Source organism: Trematomus bernacchii, unplaced genomic scaffold, assembly GCF_902827165.1.
Source record: "Trematomus bernacchii unplaced genomic scaffold, fTreBer1.1, whole genome shotgun sequence".
Lineage (NCBI taxonomy): Eukaryota > Metazoa > Chordata > Actinopteri > Perciformes > Nototheniidae > Trematomus > Trematomus bernacchii.
The window spans coordinates 11,895,911-11,917,041 of record NW_022987803.1 but is presented as its reverse complement, the minus strand read 5'-3'; the positions used below and the strand labels follow the sequence as shown (position 1 = coordinate 11,917,041).

At 40.4% G+C, this 21,131-nt stretch overlaps 1 protein-coding gene across 3 annotated transcripts in view; it reads right to left on the bottom strand.

Moving 5' to 3' along the window:
* Nucleotides 1-21,131, bottom strand: part of evlb (Enah/Vasp-like b) — a 57,168-nt gene that overhangs the window by 10,876 nt on the left and 25,161 nt on the right. For all 3 annotated transcript variants that reach the window (XM_034150623.1, XM_034150621.1, XM_034150622.1), the window contains exons 2-3: nt 3,788-3,956; nt 2,643-2,820 (exon numbers count right to left, since the gene is read on the bottom strand). In XM_034150623.1, coding sequence (XP_034006514.1) covers nt 2,643-2,820; nt 3,788-3,956 — 347 coding nt within the window. The remainder of the gene's footprint in view (nt 1-2,642; nt 2,821-3,787; nt 3,957-21,131) is intronic.

The window sequence follows — 21,131 nt, the reverse complement described above, 5'->3', positions numbered from 1 at the left end:
CAGCTGCCCTTCCTCCCCCTCCATCACCTCCCTCTCTACCTCTCTCTCCTCACCTGCCTGCCTCTCCCCATCTCCTCCCCTCCCCCACCCAGCCTCAGTATCATCTGTCATCTTCTGGTAACCCACACCTCCGGGCGGCAGCAGTGCAGCGAGCATCTCTGGCTAATGTTTCCAAAGGTTGGGTTTGTCTGTAGGCCGCTACAGCCTAATGCCACTCACACAGAAATAATGTCACAGCGAGCTGATCCACATGCATCCCCGCTGAGAGAATGAGCCTCTTACATGTAGATTGTCCAACTAGCTATCCGATTAAAATGTGACACTAAAATAGATTATGAGTTGTACATGATGCGGAGGAGCTACATGGAAATCGTTTTTTTTCACTTAGTCAATGGATCATTTACTCTATCAAGAAATACAAGTATATTCTCATCGAAATGGCTAAAACACATATTTATTTGGCTATTCAACCTCATCAACAGCAAGACATCTCTTAATTGTTAACCCTTGAAGCTGTTACTAACACCTTTGTGTGTATTTACTCGACTGATGACTTAAACAGTCATCAAACTGGATCTTTTTTCCCCTTTATCTCTTGATATTCAAACGTTAATCAAGTCTTTTTTGTCAGCACTGGAGCAGCATTTGTCATGGGTCCCTGATGAATATCAAGTGACAGGAAGTCTCTACTGACCAACCCAGTATGAAAGTTGGTAAGGAAATGATATCAAACAAGGACATTTTGTCTGTTTACCGCAGATTATTTCTGCCACAATCATCCGTGTTTATTCTAGGGGTCAGGTTTTGACCTTTTTACCACTAGAGGGGGCAGACACGCTTCTTAAAATGGAGGGGAAACCAACATTATCCCTAATCTATGCGCTACAAGAGCTCAGTGAAAACGTCTTATGCAATGGAAACAGATCTTCTGCCATGTGTTTTCTGCAGTGTGTGTGTGTGTGATAGTGCTGCTCCGCCTGTACACACAGTATCTATTTATGCAGCTGGAGTCACTGCTGCATAGTAGGGCTATCATTCTCTCTTTCTGTCGAGTGTGTGTATCCTCCTCTCGTGTATTTGTGTACTCGTGTTTGGCCGCCGTCACTCGAGCCTCTTTGTTCCTCGTCCCGTGTTATTAGGCAGATGAAAAGATGTGCTCTCTAGCACGGGACCCAGGGGAGGTCTTCTCAATGACTCATTCTAATTAAGAGGCTGGAGGGGACTGCAGGGGGAGACACACTGCTGCTCACTCCAGTAATGACTGGCATGCTGTGACACTCACTCTGTCTCTCAGTCTCTCATTCTATCATTGCCCATTTTAAATCTGTCTTGCTTTTTCCCTTCAAACACTCTTGCACACACACACAGCTACAAATAATAAAATAGGCTCTATAACATGTGTTTCCACCGCTCTCTTTAAATACACTCCATTTTTGACTTGTAGCAGGAAAAACAGGTGGAATTAATAACATTAACAACCCTCGTTACTGGTGTGTTTCAGGAAGTGATATCAGGGAGCCAGCACAATCACAATGCCATTGATAATCTTATTTTTTCTCTTTTATTTTTTACAATTAGATGTCAAAATGTTTTCTGTGAAATAGGTAGATAGTACAGTAAATACTAGATATAGATGATATTCCTGTATTAACAATTATTTGGTGAGGCTCCTGTGACTTCTTTTAAAAAGTGCCCAGTAGAGGGGACTAGCTCTCACAACGACTACTACTGCCACTACTACTACATTATGGCCACTGCTCTGATGCTAAGTTACTCCTTAGGGCAAATATTTCACAGTCTGAGTCACACAGAAAACATCTATGATTTTTGAGGAAAGGGAAATGTAGTTCACATTTGTAGTTTTTGTTGGATTTTTTTTTAAATGTATTATCCTGCATTAATATTGTTTGGGCATTTTTTATCTTAGCATTGTGTTGTGATATCAGAAAGACAGGTTAACAACAACCTTAGAAAATCAATAGGTAATATTGTCCAAGCTGGGCTAATGTGTGCATTACATAGCCCCTCTAAACATTAGCATGCCACACACACTAACAGTAGTGTATCTGTATTTGATTGATGAAGTAGTACAAGCTTAGTTACTTTATGTTATTACTCTAATATGATTAGAAAAATATACATATTTAGAAATATATTTGGCAACGTGAAAAATGATGCTATGCATGGAAGGGAACTGTTAGCTACAATGTAAAGCAAATTGTATGATAGTAGCAGGAGTCCACCAATGGCTTCCTGCTGCAATTAATAAAAGACAGCATCAACAATATAATTGTATGCCATTATTGGGGGGTTGTCCTTTTAGAGTTGCAATATACAACAAAAAAAAGGTATACTCCAGAGTTAAGTTCACCTGCCTCGAAAATGAACTTCCACGAAATGATGACAAGCTGACTGACATCTGCTGACATAAACTGTTCCACAGCTGTTTTCAGTTCAGTTCGATCTGCTGTTTACATTGGCCATATGTGAGTACTAAAAATACAATCTGATGCTCGAGACGGGAAGCTGAGGGTCATTTGGGTAATAAGTCTGGGAGCTCTTCCTAAAATAATCCATACTAGGCTTCTTGAGCATTATTCCATGTGTGCACACAAGATGTGCTTCACTGAGGGGAGACTCACCTCCATCCTGAGCGCTGAGGACGTTGAGGGCAAAGAGCATGGCGTTGGAGAAGGTGGTGGCCTCCTCCTTGCTGGCGAAGTTGAGGCCATAGACCTGCCGGGCGTCCCGCCACTGGTGGAAGGTGGGGGTGGCCTGGTTGTACTTGAGGCCCTTCACTATGGAGTAGTTTATAACCACCTGTGAGGGAGGAGGAAGAGAAGAGGTTTGAATTTATCTTAAACATGCATCCTTCTTCTTATCTGAGTGGTGATAAACATATACAGATGGCAGGCTGGTGAGATAAAATAAAACACGACACACTACAAACTATTTTTATAACTCGGATGTGTTACTGGCAGAGAGAAACCTTTAAATGGCAGAGAATTGATTTCTCGGTATCTCAAAGGATTAAATGATTTGTGTGTTTTTCCATTGTAAAGACAGAACAAACACATCCAGAACAGCTTGTAATAGTTTTTGGATTTGTAAACTGTCTCACATTTCAGGTGGCTTACATCATAAACTATAGTTCAACCCAGTTGAGAAAAATATGGTGGATTTTTTTTTTTTTGACACAGTTACATCATTTAAAAGGTTGGCATTTATTTCTCATGCATGCTGGTTGTGTGGACACTGTTTTGAAACAAAATATACAATTAACTAAGTATAATATAAGTAAATAAGTATTTATTTTAATATTATTCACTTCAGTTTTATTGAAAAATATTCTCAGTATTTGTCATTTTATAATACTCTGATGAGGAATGGTCTGGTTGTTTTAGTGATATTTTGCAATTCTATCAACATTAAATCCTTCCAACAAATCTTTTTTATTTAAAATATGTATCATATTAAGTGATATTTTGCGTAAATACACTACATGTAAAAATGTTTTACATATAGGGTAGTGACTGGAAATAAATTAAATGGCTTTTGCATAAAAATGCTGACTATGAATAGTATTTAAAAACTGATTCACTAACATAAGGTACTAATAACAGGTAACCTTTTGAGATGGTGCCATTGACATGAGACCATCTTAGCAGTAAGGTATAAGGCTCAGCTTTCATAGACAAACTACTTTTTATGAATCTCCAAAATAGCCCAAAATTGTGTATGTTGCAATCCTCCCACAGCCCGATGAAATCTCTCTCTCTGGCGTTACCTGTTGGTCCTGCAGTTTGACGCCCACCACTCTGAAGGTGTTGTTGGCAGTGTTGTGGTAGATGTTGATGCGGCTGAATCCCTGCTGTCCAGGCTTGATGGGCACCCACTTCTTACTGGTGTCATCATAGACCATGACGGAGGCCCGCGCCTGGCAGATACTCTGCTCACTGCAAAGAAAGATAAGGAGAGAAATTAGGGTGAAAGTTAATTACAAAAATAATTCATCAGTTCAACTGTTAACCAAAGTCCATTAAGCACCTGCGGCTAGTTACTGACTTTTATTTAATTAACCTGCCCCCACAAAAAGTGTGTATTTAGTACCTTTGTATTGTACATGTAGGTGGAGAATGTATCAGTGACATCACTTGTGGCTGTAACACTGTCATTTTAAATCAGTGTTTGGTAAAATGTTCACTCCTTCTAACACATGTATGACGAGGGAGTCCCAAACAAAGATCAAGTGCTGGGGGTTTTAAAGCAAGTGCTGGGGTCACCAATCACAAAGATAGGGAACCACTGCTTCAGACCAAGTCTTTATCAAATGCTGCCTTTTTAGTCCAATTATAGCTATAATCCAGCATGTAGTAACTCCCTAGTTTCTGTTTTGTACATGATGTAAAAAGTACACATGTCAACAAAACAGCCCAAGGAATACTCGAGTGGTTGTTTTTTTTAACAATGTCCTTAGGGTGAAATCAACCATTAACAGTAGTGACTGTCTGCTGTGTATTTGTTGATGAGGATGTAAGTGAGATCATGACAGTGAACAAGGCAACAACTCAGTCTGCTAATCCCGTGTTACACTAATAGTCTAATCCAAATGTAATCAAGTGCTTGCCCAGCATCTGTTGATGTTCTTAATGAGAGGCAATAGAGGTGTGTGTGTGTGTGTGTGTGTGTGTGTGTGTGTGTGTGTGTGTGTGTGTGTGTGTGTGTGTGTGTGTGTGTGTGTGTGTGTGTGTGTGTGTGTGTGTGTGTGTGTGTGTGTGTGTGTGTGCGTGGCCTCGAGTGTTGGGTCTGGTTGCTCTCCATCTGACCGTGTTTATCACAGCCCACTGAGGCTCACACTATCTTCCTCCCTCCACTTCCTTGTAACACACACATGCACACATGAACACGCAAGCACACACTAGTATACTGTAGTAAGGGAGCAGGTTTCATGACCTTCTCCATGTGTTTTTTTACAATGCATGCCAGATAAAAGGCATATGCTGAATGTCTACAGAGTGGAGAGGAAAGGGGAGATCAAGGCAGAAGCATGAGAAGGAGAAACACAGCAGAGGAACAGAGAAAAAAAATCTGACTTGCAAATGAAATTAACAAGAAGAGTCCCATCTGTGTCTTTGCCTCTTTGCCAAGCTAAAATTAGTGGATCAACCCCTGAGGCAGAGTGAAAGAGCTGCGTCAGAGAAGAGGAGAGAACATGGAGAAAGAGGAAAAAGTATTGTAGAGAAGTGTATGAATGCAGCATAAAGTGCAGTGTAAGACAGCTAGTGCATCATACGTGGTTATGAGGATGATGTTTGAAGGTAGAAGGAATACTTTGACATTTGGGGGAAATATGTTCATTTACCTTTTTGCAGACAGATTGATACCCTAATGAATCTACGTTAAGTACAGAACTGGGGTCTGGCCAAAGTTAGCTTAACATAACTACTGCCTCTGTCCTAAGTCAAACAATATGCATTGCATACCAGTAATTATATAATCAAAATATGGTTCCAGCACATAAAACCAAAACAATAGTGCTAATTAGGAAGTGTTAGCATGCTCACACGCTAAATGAAGTTGTTAAACATGATTAACATTCTAACTGTTAAACATCAATATGTTAGCGTTTTCATTTTGAGCATGTTCATTTGCTGATGACACCTTAAACGTCACTTAGCTGCTAGCATAACATGAATATTGTTACATTTTTCTCAGACAGATTAGACAAACATGTACAACATTTTAATTAGTGAGCACTATAGGCAACACTGGGCTGTTATGTACTGACTCCAAGCTAGCTCTTGACCTAGCTTACAATCTATCCGTTGAATACAAATTCTGAAAGCAGAAAAAAAAGCCAGTATAGTTCTGTCGAAACATTAAAAAGGTTTGCCCAAAACTTTGTCCTGGCCAGCCAGAAGCAGGAACTTGCCCAGAATTATACATCAATCAATTATGCAAATCCTGTCTTTCTCTAGCTGATTCAACAGACAAACATTTGAGAGTGGTTCTGCTCTCCTCATCTTAAGCCAATCAGAGTAAGCCAATGTTAAACTATTTTCGTAAGAAGGAGTTAGATTTTTATAATCTGATGTTTTTAATTTGTGTCATCCCAATGTGGAATTAATGACAAAATTATTACTTTAGACTTCCTCGGTAGCATCCCTCAATTAAAGCTTTAGAATAAGTTACGCTCTTTGCAAGCGTTGTGCCTAAATTAACATAGAATCGAATAAAAACACTTTTATCCTTTGTTAAGATATGTATTCATGAAAAGAAAGTACTAGACCAACATTAGGATAAAGAAAATAATACTCGCTGTCCTTCTCTTTCACTTCAAGGCATACTAAAACGATAGCAGTAGAAAGCAGATGAAACGTATAGTAACAGAGTCTATTCAAAACACATAACAAAAGGAGAAAGAGCTCCATAATACCCTGCTTCATGCATTTTAAGATAGAGTTATAAATAACTCTCTACCGGGTTATAGTGCACTTGAAATCCACCCGAGCACAAGCAGGGCAACGATGTGTTTAGTTTATTTTCTTTAACTTGTCATCTCCTTTAATTTTTAAAAAGGAGTTCTTGGCAACTTGCTGAAAAAGGCATCGGAGGCCCAGGAGCATGAATAAATGAGGTTCTTGTGCTAAAAGAGATCTGAGCAGTAAAAATGGAGGAGACACAGAGAAGGAGATGGAGTGGTGAGGAGGGAAGAGAAAAAGACTGAGAGAGAGAGGATGAAGGAGCTGAGGCGACAAGAAAACAAGTCTTTTGACTGACAGTTATGGGACGCATTCACATACACATAGAAACCCACACAGAAACATAGTGTTGATCGCTCCACGTCACAACCGTTGAAAAATTAACAATTGCTGCGCAGGGCATAAATAAATCAGATGGTTCTGAATGTACCTTGACAGCGACACACACACACATCTACGAACACACACAGACACACACTCTAAATGCCACCCTCCATGGCCTGTTCATGTTGGCGCTACAGCAAATTCGAGCTGACAGGGACAGACAGAGAAATCTCAGAGAGCTGCTCAGGAATCGTCTCCAAAAGAAATGGTCAAATCACAGAGCGGGAAGTAAAAATAAAAGGTTCTCGTAGAGTGCTTATAAAAAAATCTATTTTGAATGAAGAAAAATGTCATCTTTTTTCTTTACAAGGAAAGTGTTACAATGAAATACAGCTTCAATATCTAATTTTCTTTCTGAATCACTTCTGAATTAACGTCGCAACATAACCTTGAAAATGCAAACAGAGATGACTGCAACACAAACACTGAGAGAAATGCATGATAAAATGATGGCTGCAGCACATGCATAACGTCCAACCCTTTAAACAAGCATCCCAGAGTTCTCTGAGCACTCTGATTTGTAGCTTGAATTACACTAACACTAAATATTAATATTAAAACATCATGTTATGTTTTGCATTGCCTTCTCAGGATCAAACCCTTTAAGTTAATAGGTCAATGTGTCCGTCTAGGGTCACATTAATGAGGGTCTGTAATGATAAACACATGAATTATGCATTCATACTGCTGCATGTTTGCGGGGTGAAATGAATAATTATGGCTCAAATGCACCCCATTTTTCTTTTTCATCTGCCTCTTTAAAAACATACACACAAACACACACACACAGTAAACACACAGCAGCCCCATTAAGCTGTTCTCCTTTGAGTCTCAGGTCATTGCAGGGTTAATGGGATGCCTGTTTTGCCCAAACTCCCACCATCCACCATCCCTGTTTTTTCACCTTTTTTCCACATCTCCCTAAAGTCTGCGGTACACAGGTCAAATGAAAGCATTTCACAAGTGATTAGCAATTCCTTCATCACTGATGAGGAGTCTGCTCACAGACGCACCTGGAGCTGTCACCGCTTCATAACGTCAAAGCGTTTCGTTCCCCTCTCTATTTCTGGTGCCACACTTCCTGTCTGCCTAAAATAAATGTACTCTGCTACAGCGTCGCTCCTCTGATACAAGATGAACAGCACAACCATGGGCTGTCAGAGGAGAGGGATACGCTTTTGACTCAGAGGAAACACGCTGATCTAGAATTACCGCCTCACAGATGTATGCCCCAAACAAGAGAAGTTGCAGATAACATTCATGTCTGTAGAAAATGTCATCTCTTTTTGTCTGTGTACACTTGTCATAAATAGAATAAGACTTATTGACTTATGGCACTAAAATCCAATTAGCTCATTCTTCAGTCCAATTAGATGTTAGTGGACATTTTTTTTAAAGAAACTTCCTTAAGGCGTCACAAGGAAGTTACCGATGGATTTATCGAAAACGGGAAACAGGCATTATTAAAGCAGATGCTATTTGCACCCAGCTGACTATAGTGAACCATACTATTTGCACCCGGGTTACTATAGTGAACCATGCCATTTGCACTTGTGTTACTATAGTAAACCATGATATTTGAACCCGGGGCAGGGCAAAGGGTTGTGAAATATGGTTGGAAATATACACAAGAAATACCCTCAAGTATGAAACTTAATTAGCACTTTTAAAGTCTCTTCTGCTGATGAATTGCCAAAGAAGTAGGCACAATTTCAAATTGAGTTTCTGGACAGTTTTCATTCACAAATTGAATGAAAACTAGCCAGAGGGCAAGTCAGTTAGCAAGAAACCAAGCTCTGAGTCAGTTCAAAGCCTTTGGTTGTAAAATAATGCAGAAAACTGTATTACTGTCACTCCGTTCTCTTATTTGTGCTACTGTCTGTGTGAACTCCTGTCAGAGTGTGTGTGTAGCTGTGAGTGTTTGCACGCATCATTCCTGTTCTTGTCTGTAACACTAATCTGTGCTGTCAGAGGGCCGCTTGTATGCGACTCTCCGTCCACACAGCAGCTCTTACACCACCCTGCAGACATCACAACATCAAAGCTATTGTGCTGCTCCACTTTCTGGGGCCTCTGCGTTCAAGGCAGCGGTGCGCTAACAACAAAGAAGGATGTGCTGGAAATAGAAGTGCATACACACACGTCGCTGCTTCATGCTAATTTGTGTACACACTCACGGTGCAGATTCATATTGTTCATCTACACTGCAATTTGGAGAAGTGACTGTTGGTAACCAAAGTATAGGAAGTAATGAAAACTCTATAATAGGCTAGAATATTTTGTTTGTAAAAAATTGACCAATGGATGTCAGCGCTATATATTTGGGAACTGATGCATTTGCAGCCTGTTTCTGAATTGTCTTTTCTTGTTTCTTCAAATTTGATTTGTTTCTACAGCATTTAAATTGAGTGCGAAGGTTGTGGTGTCTAAGATTTCAGTTTAACCTTAACCTGAAGAGTTTCTTCCCCTCCGCTACCGGCCTCTTAAACAAGGCCCGATCCCCCCACTGACACAACGTAGACTCTATATGCATTACATTAATGCACACAATGTTCAAATACTGCTTACTGCACATATTCTTATTTCATATTCATATTTTATATTCTATAACTCATTGCATTCTATTTCGCTGTAAATTACTGCTTTATTTTATTGCTATTTAACTATATTTTATTACAGTGTCCTTAAAGATTTTTTGTTTTATATTAGATTTCTTGTTTTATATGGAGATTCTTTGTTTTATATTTTATGTATGCACCATGACATCAAGTTCAATTCCTTGTATGTGTGAACCTACCTGGCATTAAACCCGTTTCTGATTCTGATTCTGATGCATGCAGTCTCAGGGAACACATCATGGCCTCATTATTCATAGCAGCACTGTTTTATGAAGTTAAACAATGATTTAAGGACCAAACATGAAGACATAAGAAGAGAATGAATAATAACCCCCTACGGCGCCCACACATAAACTATAGGATAGAATTCTATTAAACCTATTATGGAAAAATCTCTGTCAGACTGTTCCAAATAGAGAAATATGCAAACAAACTGCATGACAATACTGTCCCCGATTGGAAACCTGCCAGTGGGCCACAGTGGTCGTCATCGGGAGATCAAAATGTCCCAAACTGATTTGATGGATTAGCTCATCCAGTGTTGCTGCTGAAGCCAAAACAAGCAAACCTCCTGATGACGTCGTCAAAGCAACACAGAGCTGTAGCCCACTTGCCATGAAATTACAGGGTATCAAGAAAATAATTACATCTTAATAAAAGCCGGGATGCATTGTAAAATGGCAAATACGTATACTGTGATTGACTCTGCTCAGTCATCAGTAAAAAGGACTGTTAAGTTTAGTTTAATTTAGCAGTTCAAACAGAGAGAGACATCCCTGCCCTTCTTCTGGAATAAAACAGATTTCTGTGAGATCTGTGGTGATAATCCAACGTGTCAGACATGACATTTATAAACAAATATTGCATTGTCCTCTGGGTTTTGTCACTTTTCATATGCAAAACAACCCTAATATAATTATTACACCCTGTAGCAGATACCTCGAGATTAATATTGTAGGATTTAGGTCCAACGTTCCTGGCTAATATCGTCTAGAGTTTGAGTTTAGTTTATTAACATCACTCCAGTTACATTTTGGGAAATGTTCAGTCCCTTCAGGCAAACATCAAGACAGGAATTTAATTCAGAGTGTTATATTTATAAGCCAAATCGTTTAGAAATCTTTATTTCTGTTCATTACTGTTGTGGATTCACTATCTTTTCTCACAGTAAACGTTGAAGATGTAAAGATATTTTGGATTTGCAGTTCAGTAGCAATAAAAGAGGAGGGGAACAGATCATAAAAAGTGTCTTTGTGTGCCGCAGCCAGCTGCAGAGAGAACAGCCAAGTCCCGAGAGTTTGCTGGCAGAACAATCGTCACCACAAATTGTTTTGCTTTTTGTCGAACTCCTAACAAAATGCCCTCTGTTTTCCTAGACAGGAGGAAAATGATGGAAGATCTTCTGCCTGAAAATCTGCCAAAAAGAGTGCACAATGAAACTTCTTGTAGAGGCATACAAGTGTGTGCGTGTGTGTGTATGTGTGAGCCTCATCTGCATGAAACATCAAAGCTGCATAAAGCAGAGAGAAGAACAGCTGACAGCTTAAACATTTATAAGCATGCCAGGGCAAAGCTACATAAGCAATGAGACTGAGCATGAGCTAAACCTCAGCTTTCATAGAAAATGGGATAAATCGTGCTAAACCGACACTGCAATCCACCCACAGGGGCCGGTTGGCATAATGAGGAGCCACTTTGGTTAAATGACATTAATTTTCGCTTTGGGTCTGAGTCTCCCAAACAACACTCATCTGCTGTCACCCGTTAGGTTACTTCAGTGAAGATGCACGAACACTGACAGAAAGAGTTTGTCCCCGTTGCTGCTGCTGTTGCACTTTCTGTGAAACGGGAGCCTGCTGTGTTGGATGTCAGCCATGTTTGCTCTGCAAAAAAATTTCAGGCAGCTTGTTCTCCTGAAACTTTGTGAATTAATCAAAAAGTTTTGATATGCAAATGTATTCTCTGCGCATTCAAAATCTGCAACAAGGACTCTGTAGGGGACTCCACTAAAAGCAAGCAGCAGCACTGAAAGAACCGGTATTAAAGGAATAAAGTTTAAATACAGCAGACAAGCTTTTTCACAAAACATGAATCTATTTTGTATCCACTCGATTAATACATAGATTCAATCTATGTATTAATCTAGTGGATAAACTGTTCTGTTTTAATCCTAACCACAGCTACACATTCACCAAGTTATATGTGTTCACAAAGTAGTTTTTTATAATTTGCTCAAATGTCGCTAACGTTAGCTAATAGGCTAACCAGCTTGCTAGCTCACGGTTAGCTTGAAGCCTTTCCCCCCTTTCTCCTTCTCCACTACTCTAAAACTCTTTATTACATACAAAATAGTGTACAAATACCAAAATAAAGTTAAAATGTGCGTATGTGATACAGAACAAGAAAGTCCACCATTATTAAACAACCCAGTCTCACAGCATTTCGTGTTATAGTCACAACATTTAATCTATTGATTCGTGGTCACCAACACGATTTTCCCCTTTTTTTCGTGTCACACAGAATGATTTTAAAAGCAATGTATTTCTATTTGTAGTGTGTTTCGTGCCTGCACCACGTCTTTTTGTCCGGTCGGGTCTTGGAAGACCGGAAGCTGTGTGGTTCATAAAAACATGTTCTTACTCAATATCAAGCCACGATTATTGTTTTTATTTTAAGTCGTGTAATGTCTGACTTTTTTTGCCGTCCATGAGGAAAATATATGGGGCTCAGAGCCTCAGAATACTAAAATCTGTATTTTTTTAATCTTTTTTCCTTCTAATTTGTTATTCTTTTCTAAATAACACACTTTTATTTACTCAACAATAACAGACAATTATCCTTGTTTTTATTTATTTGTTTAATTCTATAATATCGGGCTTTTTTGCCGTCCGTCAGGAACTGAATTTCAAAATAAAGTCACCGGAAACAGACGTAGGCGATACACACCCACTGAACTGATTACCCAAGATCCTCAGCTATGGTTGAAGCTCGGTGATTGGATGTTTTAGCCGCAATCAGGGCCGGCCCGTAGCACTGGCGTTATAGATGTTCGCCTAGGGCGCCAGATCTGGGGAGGCGCTGCGCTGGCAGCTCTGGGAGGAAAAAAAAAATGTTTGACCGTTGGTGCTCATCTTAATTTTCGGCCTTGATGTAACAACATTCATAATTAAGTAAATGTAACACCCTTTTCACCCCGATTACACTTTTAATTTGCCCTGTACGATGGGCGCTGTAAGTGATGAAAATGGGGGATGTTGGCTTATCAGGCGCCCGCTGCTCACAGCCAAAATGCGAGTGAGCGTGGGAGCGAGCGAGGGAGAGAGAGAGGGCGCACCGGTACCGGCGCTGTTGTTATTAGAATCTGGTGCTAGCTGCTCTAACGGATATAAGAAGAAGATGTTTCTACAATAATGTGGAGGGAGAGTCCTCTCCAGTCAGACTGAGAGGCTGATAACTACAGCTCAGTGAGGTAAAGGACTCTGAGTGTTTAGATAGTTAACTTTAGTCTAAGTTATCTCAGTGGGTCTCAAACGTTTTGATCACAATTTATGTAAACACATATTTCCAAGGCACTCCTTTATAATTATTGGGATAAACAGGTTTGAAATCATTCCAATGTATACTATAGGACAGTAAACCAGACATATCGTTTAAAACTGGAGAGATACAAAAATATGCATAAATAAATAAATGTTAACTAGGTAAAATAAGATATGAATGAACAACAAAAATAAAATAAGTTACATTTATTTGTTTATTGGCTATGGTAGGTTATTGGTTATGTTCACATACTTATTTGATTATTAAAATGTAAACCGATCTTTTTCATATGGGTGTTTTAGAGTTGTACCCCCTAGATCTAGTAGTAATTCTGCTCAAAGTGCACCAGATTGAAGCATTTTACTTTCAAATGTTCAAACATTTCTTCCAGGGGGGGCATACCCCCGGACCCCCCAAGAGGATGTGACGTCCACCCCCCATTCTATTTCGTATTCCTTGGATACTCTATGGATCTTTATCTTTTCTATTGTACGATTCTCTGGCTTGGGGGTGGGGGGCGCCAGCTAAAATCTCGCCTAGGGCAGCAAATTGTCTAGAGCCGGCCCTGGCCGCAATGCACGTTGGGATATGGTGTTAATGCGATATGAAATAACTATCAACAGAATTGCGTTGCCAGGCAACAGCTTGGGGTGAAAACAGTGGGTGTTTCTCAATGTCGAGGAGGCTTGCTTGGTAGCACATGTACCTCCGAGTGAGTTCCTTCAGAAGCGAGGCAAGAATACCTCCTAGCCTCGGAAAACGAAGAATGGAACAGGCTAGCAAGTGTGCAGGTGTGCGTCATATGAGAGGCCCCGCCTTACATTTTCCGCCAAAGATTTGGGAAAATGGTCCGTGCGCAAAGCATTGTGGGGATTTTAAGACCGCGGAGTCTACACATGTGCAGCCTCGAAATTTCCCGCAACGAAGTACGCCGGCCTCAGTAGAATTCCAAGTATGCTGGACATTGGAACAGTCCTTTGGCGGCACTCGATGACGTAGTATCCTTGAAATAGTGGCTCTGGAGCAGCTTTCCTCGACATCGAGAAACACCCAGTATTTCCGGTCTCGAAGTTTGCATAGTAATCTGCAGTACTCATCAACTAAAAACATCAGTTTATCCTTGTTAATTACACAACATTGATTGGTTTAAATTGTGTACAATGCTTTTGTGTTTTCCCCTTTCGATTCGGAGAAACAAATAGTTTTTTCTGAGTTTATGGCCGAAGACAATATACTACCCATAATCCTCAGCTATCGTTTGGGACTACAGTCCCTTTGCTTGACAAACCCTGTGATTAATCTTCAAGCTCTGTGATTGGATGTTGGAGTGGCAGTGTGCCAAGGTTATGCCGAGCGTCAAACAGCTCTATGAAATGGAATGAAACCACGGCAGACTATCCAAAACTGGACTCGAACGGGTTCAGCCGCTTTTAAAATCGTTGACAAAAATCGTGTTGGTGAACACGAATCAATAGATTAAATGTCGTGACTATAACACAAAATGCCGTGAGACTGGGTTGTATTAAAATGATGCTTACATCCTCGGGGGCAACTAAACGTGATTTGTTGTAGGCTAGACTTAACATAGATTTTCTATCATTATGGTTGAGGAAGAGCAGAAAATCAGTTCTTTATAAAAAAACTGAGATGTCTGTAAGAGTATAACGTATTTCTGATTGAAAGGTTGTTTATGTGATGAAATATTAAAACCGTAGCAATACATATTCAGTGTAAAAAAACAAAGAGGCCCTACGCCGTCCAGCCTGCCTACAGTATATTTGATACTTATACATAAAAAGTACAAAAAGAACCCATCTGTTTCCAACTAATTTTTTAAGCAAATTCACATGACTCTTTATATTTACTAAAAAAAATAATTGCATTTTTTCCTGTAGGAGGGAATTAAAGCAATAAGGACAGCGTTACATTTAGTGTGTGTGTGAGCGTGTGTGTGCATGCCTCTGTCCCGTGGTATAAATAAATAACTGAATGTTTATAGGTGGAAGAATGTTTATGCATAAATCTGTGAAAAATGGTCTAGAAGAAAGTAAACTGTCAGGCTGGTTTGCAGGCCGGTTACATAAGCAGCTTGCTTGTTTGCGTATTTGAGGTTTTGGTGGTGGAGGGTGGGAGCTGGAAAAAAGTGAAACAGGGAGAGTAAAAAAAGACAGAAGACTTAGAAGAAAGACACATTTTCCTGAGCTGACAGCAACATTTAAACAGCCTGCCGGCTCTCATACAAACAGTTATAAAACAAAGCAAATTGCTCATGTTGCAAAGTCTAAATATTACTGGCCTTGGCTGAATTATGGGACTACTTTTATAGAAATCATGCTCACTCCCTGTGTGCTTGTGTACATATTATAGTAAAGGTAGACAGACTTGTGTCCTGACTGAGAAGATGGTCATCAGTCTTCCACGGTCGCTATAAAGCAAGGGCTCATGGGAAAACTGCAGTGTGACTCACTAATAACTAATATCATGCAGCACATTAGTATCAAAATAGATCAGTGGTTTTAAGCTCCATCTTTGGAGTTTTGAATCATCTCTTTTTGGCCCAATTTTTGCAGGCTATTGTGAAAGCTTATCTAGCAAGCTGTGCCCAGTTAGCGACCAATGACAGTTAGAGTTACATTTTTTAACATATTATGGCCTCAAAGCAGCTACTATTACATTTCCATCAGCCTCAGTTGTAGTTAGTGTTAGGTTCAAAATGTGTGTGGTTTTAGTCCATGTCAATCCTGTGAAAAATGTTACTTACAGGGACTTGAAACTACAGCGCATTATACCTCCTGACCGGTTTACTTAAACGCCTGACAGTAAAGCTCTGACGCACTTAATGCTGTTTTTTAAAACGTTTTTACAAAATCACTAAACCTGGTGAATTAAGTGCTATTAAACAACTGTTACTGAAATCTCTGAGCATCAAAAAGCTATTTCTGTCCTTGTATAAACCCAAAACAGACTGGGTACCCACTGGGTCTTCTAGACCTAAGACAGACTTCTGTAGTTGCTTTGTACATGATACAGTATTCATTTATCGGTTATTTTTTTATGCTGCACACCACTATGTGATGTACTTGTGTCCTCAGTATTTGAATGCAGAGCCTGGAGACCCTGCAGAGCAGACGCCCAACGCTCACTCACAGGACGCCACGTGCACACGCAGACACACACACACACACACACACACACACACACACACACACACACACACACACACACACACACACACACACACACACACACACACACACACACACACACACACACACACACACACACACACACACGCACACGCACACACACATACACTCACACTCCTGCAGACTGCTGAGACCACGCAAGAGCACGCTAATCTGTTGGCATGACAACTGGAGTGGAATATTCGCTTGGCCTAGAAAATATGGCTGTGAAGAAAAGATGAATGAGCAGTGAGATATGAATAAAAAACAGCAACATGAGCCTTCAGACGGCCTGCTCTTTAATTACAGGGAACACTTCCTTTGCAACAACTCTACACAATGTCCTGTCTAATCCTTTCATCATCAAATATATGTCTTTGCAGCTGTGTATTAGCACAGGTGTATGCATCCATATGAGTGTATGTAATACTATGGAATATTGGATGAGCACCATCACCTCGAAGGCAGACACAACAGACTGCAGACCTAAAGCATATTTATAACTAGTTGCTGTGTCTACTGTACATTTTGCCTCGCTTTGGGGGTTTTGTTGTCCTCTTTTCAAACGGCTAATAAAGTCTTGAAGGGCTCTGAAAGTTCACAGAGGTCAGCTGGGATGGCCAAAAGGAATAAAGTTACGTCCTGGTGCCACGAAACAGGTCTGAATTTATGTTTGAATTCCAGTTGAAAGTTTCGTAGAGAGTGCAAGGACGAGGTTTCTTTTACTGCTGCTCCGCATGATCGCATAAAGCATTTAAGAGTTTCCTCAACCCCGAGCGCTAGTGCAGAAAAAGCTGCACAGCAGGGGGAAATCTTGTTGGGGGAGGGCAACATCGAAATGTTTAATGTGAGGTCAGGTACTTTACACTTTTGAGTTTGACCAATAAACAAGTAATACTGAGTGCGTTGGATAAAATGATCTTGCTTTAAGGTTAGCATTGAGTTAAGTGGTTTATTCGTGGACTGAAGGAGGATGTTTTGATGTCTGACTGTGGCTTTAAAACCACATGTACAAGCTCTAAAACTCATAAAAGGTGTTGTCACATCAGCAAAAAGGCTGGTATAAAATCTCTAATAGAGTTGGCAAGCTCACCTTGGATGGTCTTAACTCTCAACTGTTGCCATCACATTATTTCGTTCCATCCTAACTTATTACTGAGAGACGCAAAATGCCTGCGGCAGAACAACTGAAATTAAAGAAAGAACTGTCTGACCCCACTGGGTTTTAATCAGAGACAGAAGAGAGTGGAAAATAACTGAGAGACGACGGAGGATTTAGACTTTGGATGGTCCTTTATGTCTCTGCAAAGAAGGGCCAAATCCTCTGACATAACAAACGCATCAGCAGAGACAACACATGGTCAATAGATCCCTGATGAGTTGACTGCAGTCCTAAACAAACAGTTTAATCTGCAGCGAAATCTACACACAGCAGGGTTTCACAAGGTGCATGCAATAGACCACCTTAAAGGAATAATTTCACATTTGACTTGTTGTCAAGCCCAGTGGCGTCGCCTGGCCTGGGCATTCGGGGCTTTAGTACATTAACCGAGCTTTACCTGAACCTCATCATGAGAGGACGGCAGAATTGTAATTTCCCGTGTTCAGTGAATGCAACAGAGGCAAGACACCAGACCAACCTGAGAGTTGAATGGAAATAAACATCTGTCTTATTGGCTGACAGGTACCTATCCTGTGAGCTGTGACAATGTTTAAACTGTCAGTCGGCCTCAGAGTTTTTGAAGATGGACATAAGAAAACAATTTCTTAAAAAAGACGACAATTCTCAAGTGGTGGCTCACACAACAACCCCAGAGCCACCACTTGAGCCAGGTAAACAAGGTATTGACAACAAGTCAGTAAACTTCCAAGTTATGTGAACATGTAAGCAAAGCATAAATTACAGCTACGTTGACGTTACGAATCGCGGGGGTAAGCTAAACCGTTAGCAAGTAGCTATAGCTAGCCAGATATATTAAATAAACACAATCTAAATGTAATGTTTTTTAGCATTACCTGGTGATTTCAAAGAAAGCTCTCTGGAAAATGTTGACTTATGTTCGACATGAAGCTAGAAGCTACCTTACAGTAGCCTACACAGCTGATCCTGAGTCCTGTCAGTTAAAGTGTTTCATAGTTAGCTTAGCTAAGCATCAACCTAGCACTGAAATATATGGATGTTATGTGACAGTATTTCTGAGAAAAAGTCAGCTGAAATGGTGGCATAGTTGCCACTGCTTTACGTGTCGACAGCATGTTTGAACGTATTTGCAGCAGTAAATGTGGCTGTTTGGCCACTGACGTTGCCATAACAACACCTGAATTTAAATGTGCAACCTCTTTTTGTGACAGATTTTTGCATGAAATTATAATTCTTCTGAATGATATTCCTATTGACAGCTAGTTTCTATGTGAACATTATGAGATGGACAGCCAGAGAGAATAAATGAAAAAGAGTTATGAAATAACAAAGAAACAAGAATACAGTTGAAAAGGGGAGTGATTTGTAAAATATAAGAAAAATAAAATCTGTTTACAGTTCTGTTTCATATGGATGTTGAGAGTTGTATCGATAGATCTCTTAATTTTGCTCTCAAAGTGCACCAGATTGATGCTTTTAACTTCAATATTTAAAAAAAAATCTTCCCAGGGACCCCCCTAGAGAAGGTGAGGACCCCCCTATAGGAGGTGAAGTCCGCCCCCCACTTATTAAAGATAGCACTTTACCCCTGCTTACACCTATATGCCCTAAGCTGATTATTGAGCCTTCATTGTAAGAGTCGCGGGTGTACTGTGTATGTGCGTGTGGGGAGTGTTGCAGTAGAAAATTCCACTGTAGCGCCGCGGCCGCCGCCACTGGGCTAAGCCCCGAATGTTTCCAGGTCCAGGCGACGCCCCTGGTCAAGCCATTGGATGGTCATACCAATGGTTGGAAACCTCATAGCTATGGTTAAAATGAGCCTGCTAAACCTTTGAATAGGTTTAGACAGATGTTATAATTTACTCAATGATACGGATACAAAAACGGTCCGTGTTTAGATGGCAAACTAAATTCAATCAAACACATAAGAGACCGGTTCTTGTGAAAAAAACATGGTGTTATACTAAATCTAACCAAGTAGTTTTCCCTGCTTAACAAGCATTGGAATGCTAGTGATAACGTGATAATTTCAAAGGGCAGACAATACTAGGGTGGTGGTCAATGGTCAATACTACCACTTGTTGTGTTATAGCCAGAAGTTGTTAGTTTAGCTTAGCACAGAGATTAGGAAGGGGAAAAAACCTAGCCTGGCTCAGTCTAAAGGTAAAACAGATCCCCTACCCGCACCTAAAAAGTTTACAATATTACATGTTAGTTGGGTTAAGGCAGCTAACTGTCTCATGGCGCTAGTTTCATATTTTACAGCAACATTCAGGAGTGGTATCGATCTTGTCGTCTTTATTTTCAAAACGTTTCATTTGTGTTTTATGTGTGGCATTAAGGCTTCAGGTCCAGCAAGGAGCCAGACATTCCTGTGTAGTCTTTTGTTCTTGGGAATCTTGATCTCAGCTTAATGAGCATTTGCAAAAATGTTTAATACAGTCTAGCGCCTCAGGCGTCCTCGTCTACTTCCAGCTGCAGCAATGTGCTACTGTACATACACTAGAGGAACCTTTGTTGACTGAATGTGTGTAGGAAGGTCAATCATTCTCCCACTCAACCCAGGCTTGAGCGGACAAATAAATGGTCGGGCAAAGGCGCTTAGACCCCATGCTGAGAGCGAAAACGAGAAAGAGGAAAAAAACACGGGTTGGAGAGACAAGTTGAAGAGCGAAGAATATGAAGGGAGAAAGACGAATTAAGACAGAGGTGGGAAGATAAGTCGAGGAGGCAGAAATATTCAGAAGATACGGAGCATAGCAGAGAGGAGGGGGTGGCTTTTTAAAAATGCATGCGTCTCCATTTGGCAGAGGGGGAAAAGATCCCAGCAGAGAGAAAGCAGTAGTTGAGAGCATAGCATTAACACTCAAACTGTCTAAAAGAAACACGTTCTTATCCGTGGAAGAAAATACAGATGAAGGTGAGAGTGAAGAGAAGGAGTTGAGATGCCCTGAGGCTTTACTCTCTCTGCCCCATGATGCCATTTAACTGCTGTGACTTACTGTGAAGCCTCACACACAAACACATAAGGATGGCACAAACACATCCTCACAAAGCGCAGGCATGTTTTCATGTATACAATTTTACAGTTGAGCGTTAGCGGAAGGCCATTGGGTTAAGTGCTCTCAATTGCAGACTATACAGTAGGACTTGGTCTGCATACCACACACTCACAGGCAGCTCGTCTTCTTATGAAACACACACAGTGTCATGGCGGACATGTGGTTCCTATTTGTGCCACAAATCATCAGTCAGTGGATTCAGTGACCCACAATATTTCACAAATTTCCAACAGGGCTTTCTTATGTTTGACATGTGCGGTGGACTCCGTCTCTAATCTGCCAGGCAAGAGGAATAATACGCACTGAGGGAATATAATACAGACATTTCGTCTCCTTTGGGAATCCTCAAAAAACAGAAAGCCCTTCATCATCCCAAGACTTAATCCTTTCAACAATAATGTACATTGCAGCAGCTCTTGGATAAAAGTACAAAGGATTTTAAGGTGAAGAAAAGAGAGTGAGCTTTTTAGCTAGTACCGAAAATCCAATTTTACAGGCAGGGTAGAGAGAATTGAAATACATGTTGATTTTAAGAAGACATTAAGCACGGGCCATGTTGATGTAAGTTATCGTAGAGTGACCAGTACAATTATTGCTGTTGTTGGATGCCCTTTGAGAAATCATGCCTCTGGCTGACAGAAGACTTCTAAACTCAAAAACTGTAGGTCGTAATGTGTTATTCATAAATACTTTCCAAAGCCACTATAAATAGCTGTTAC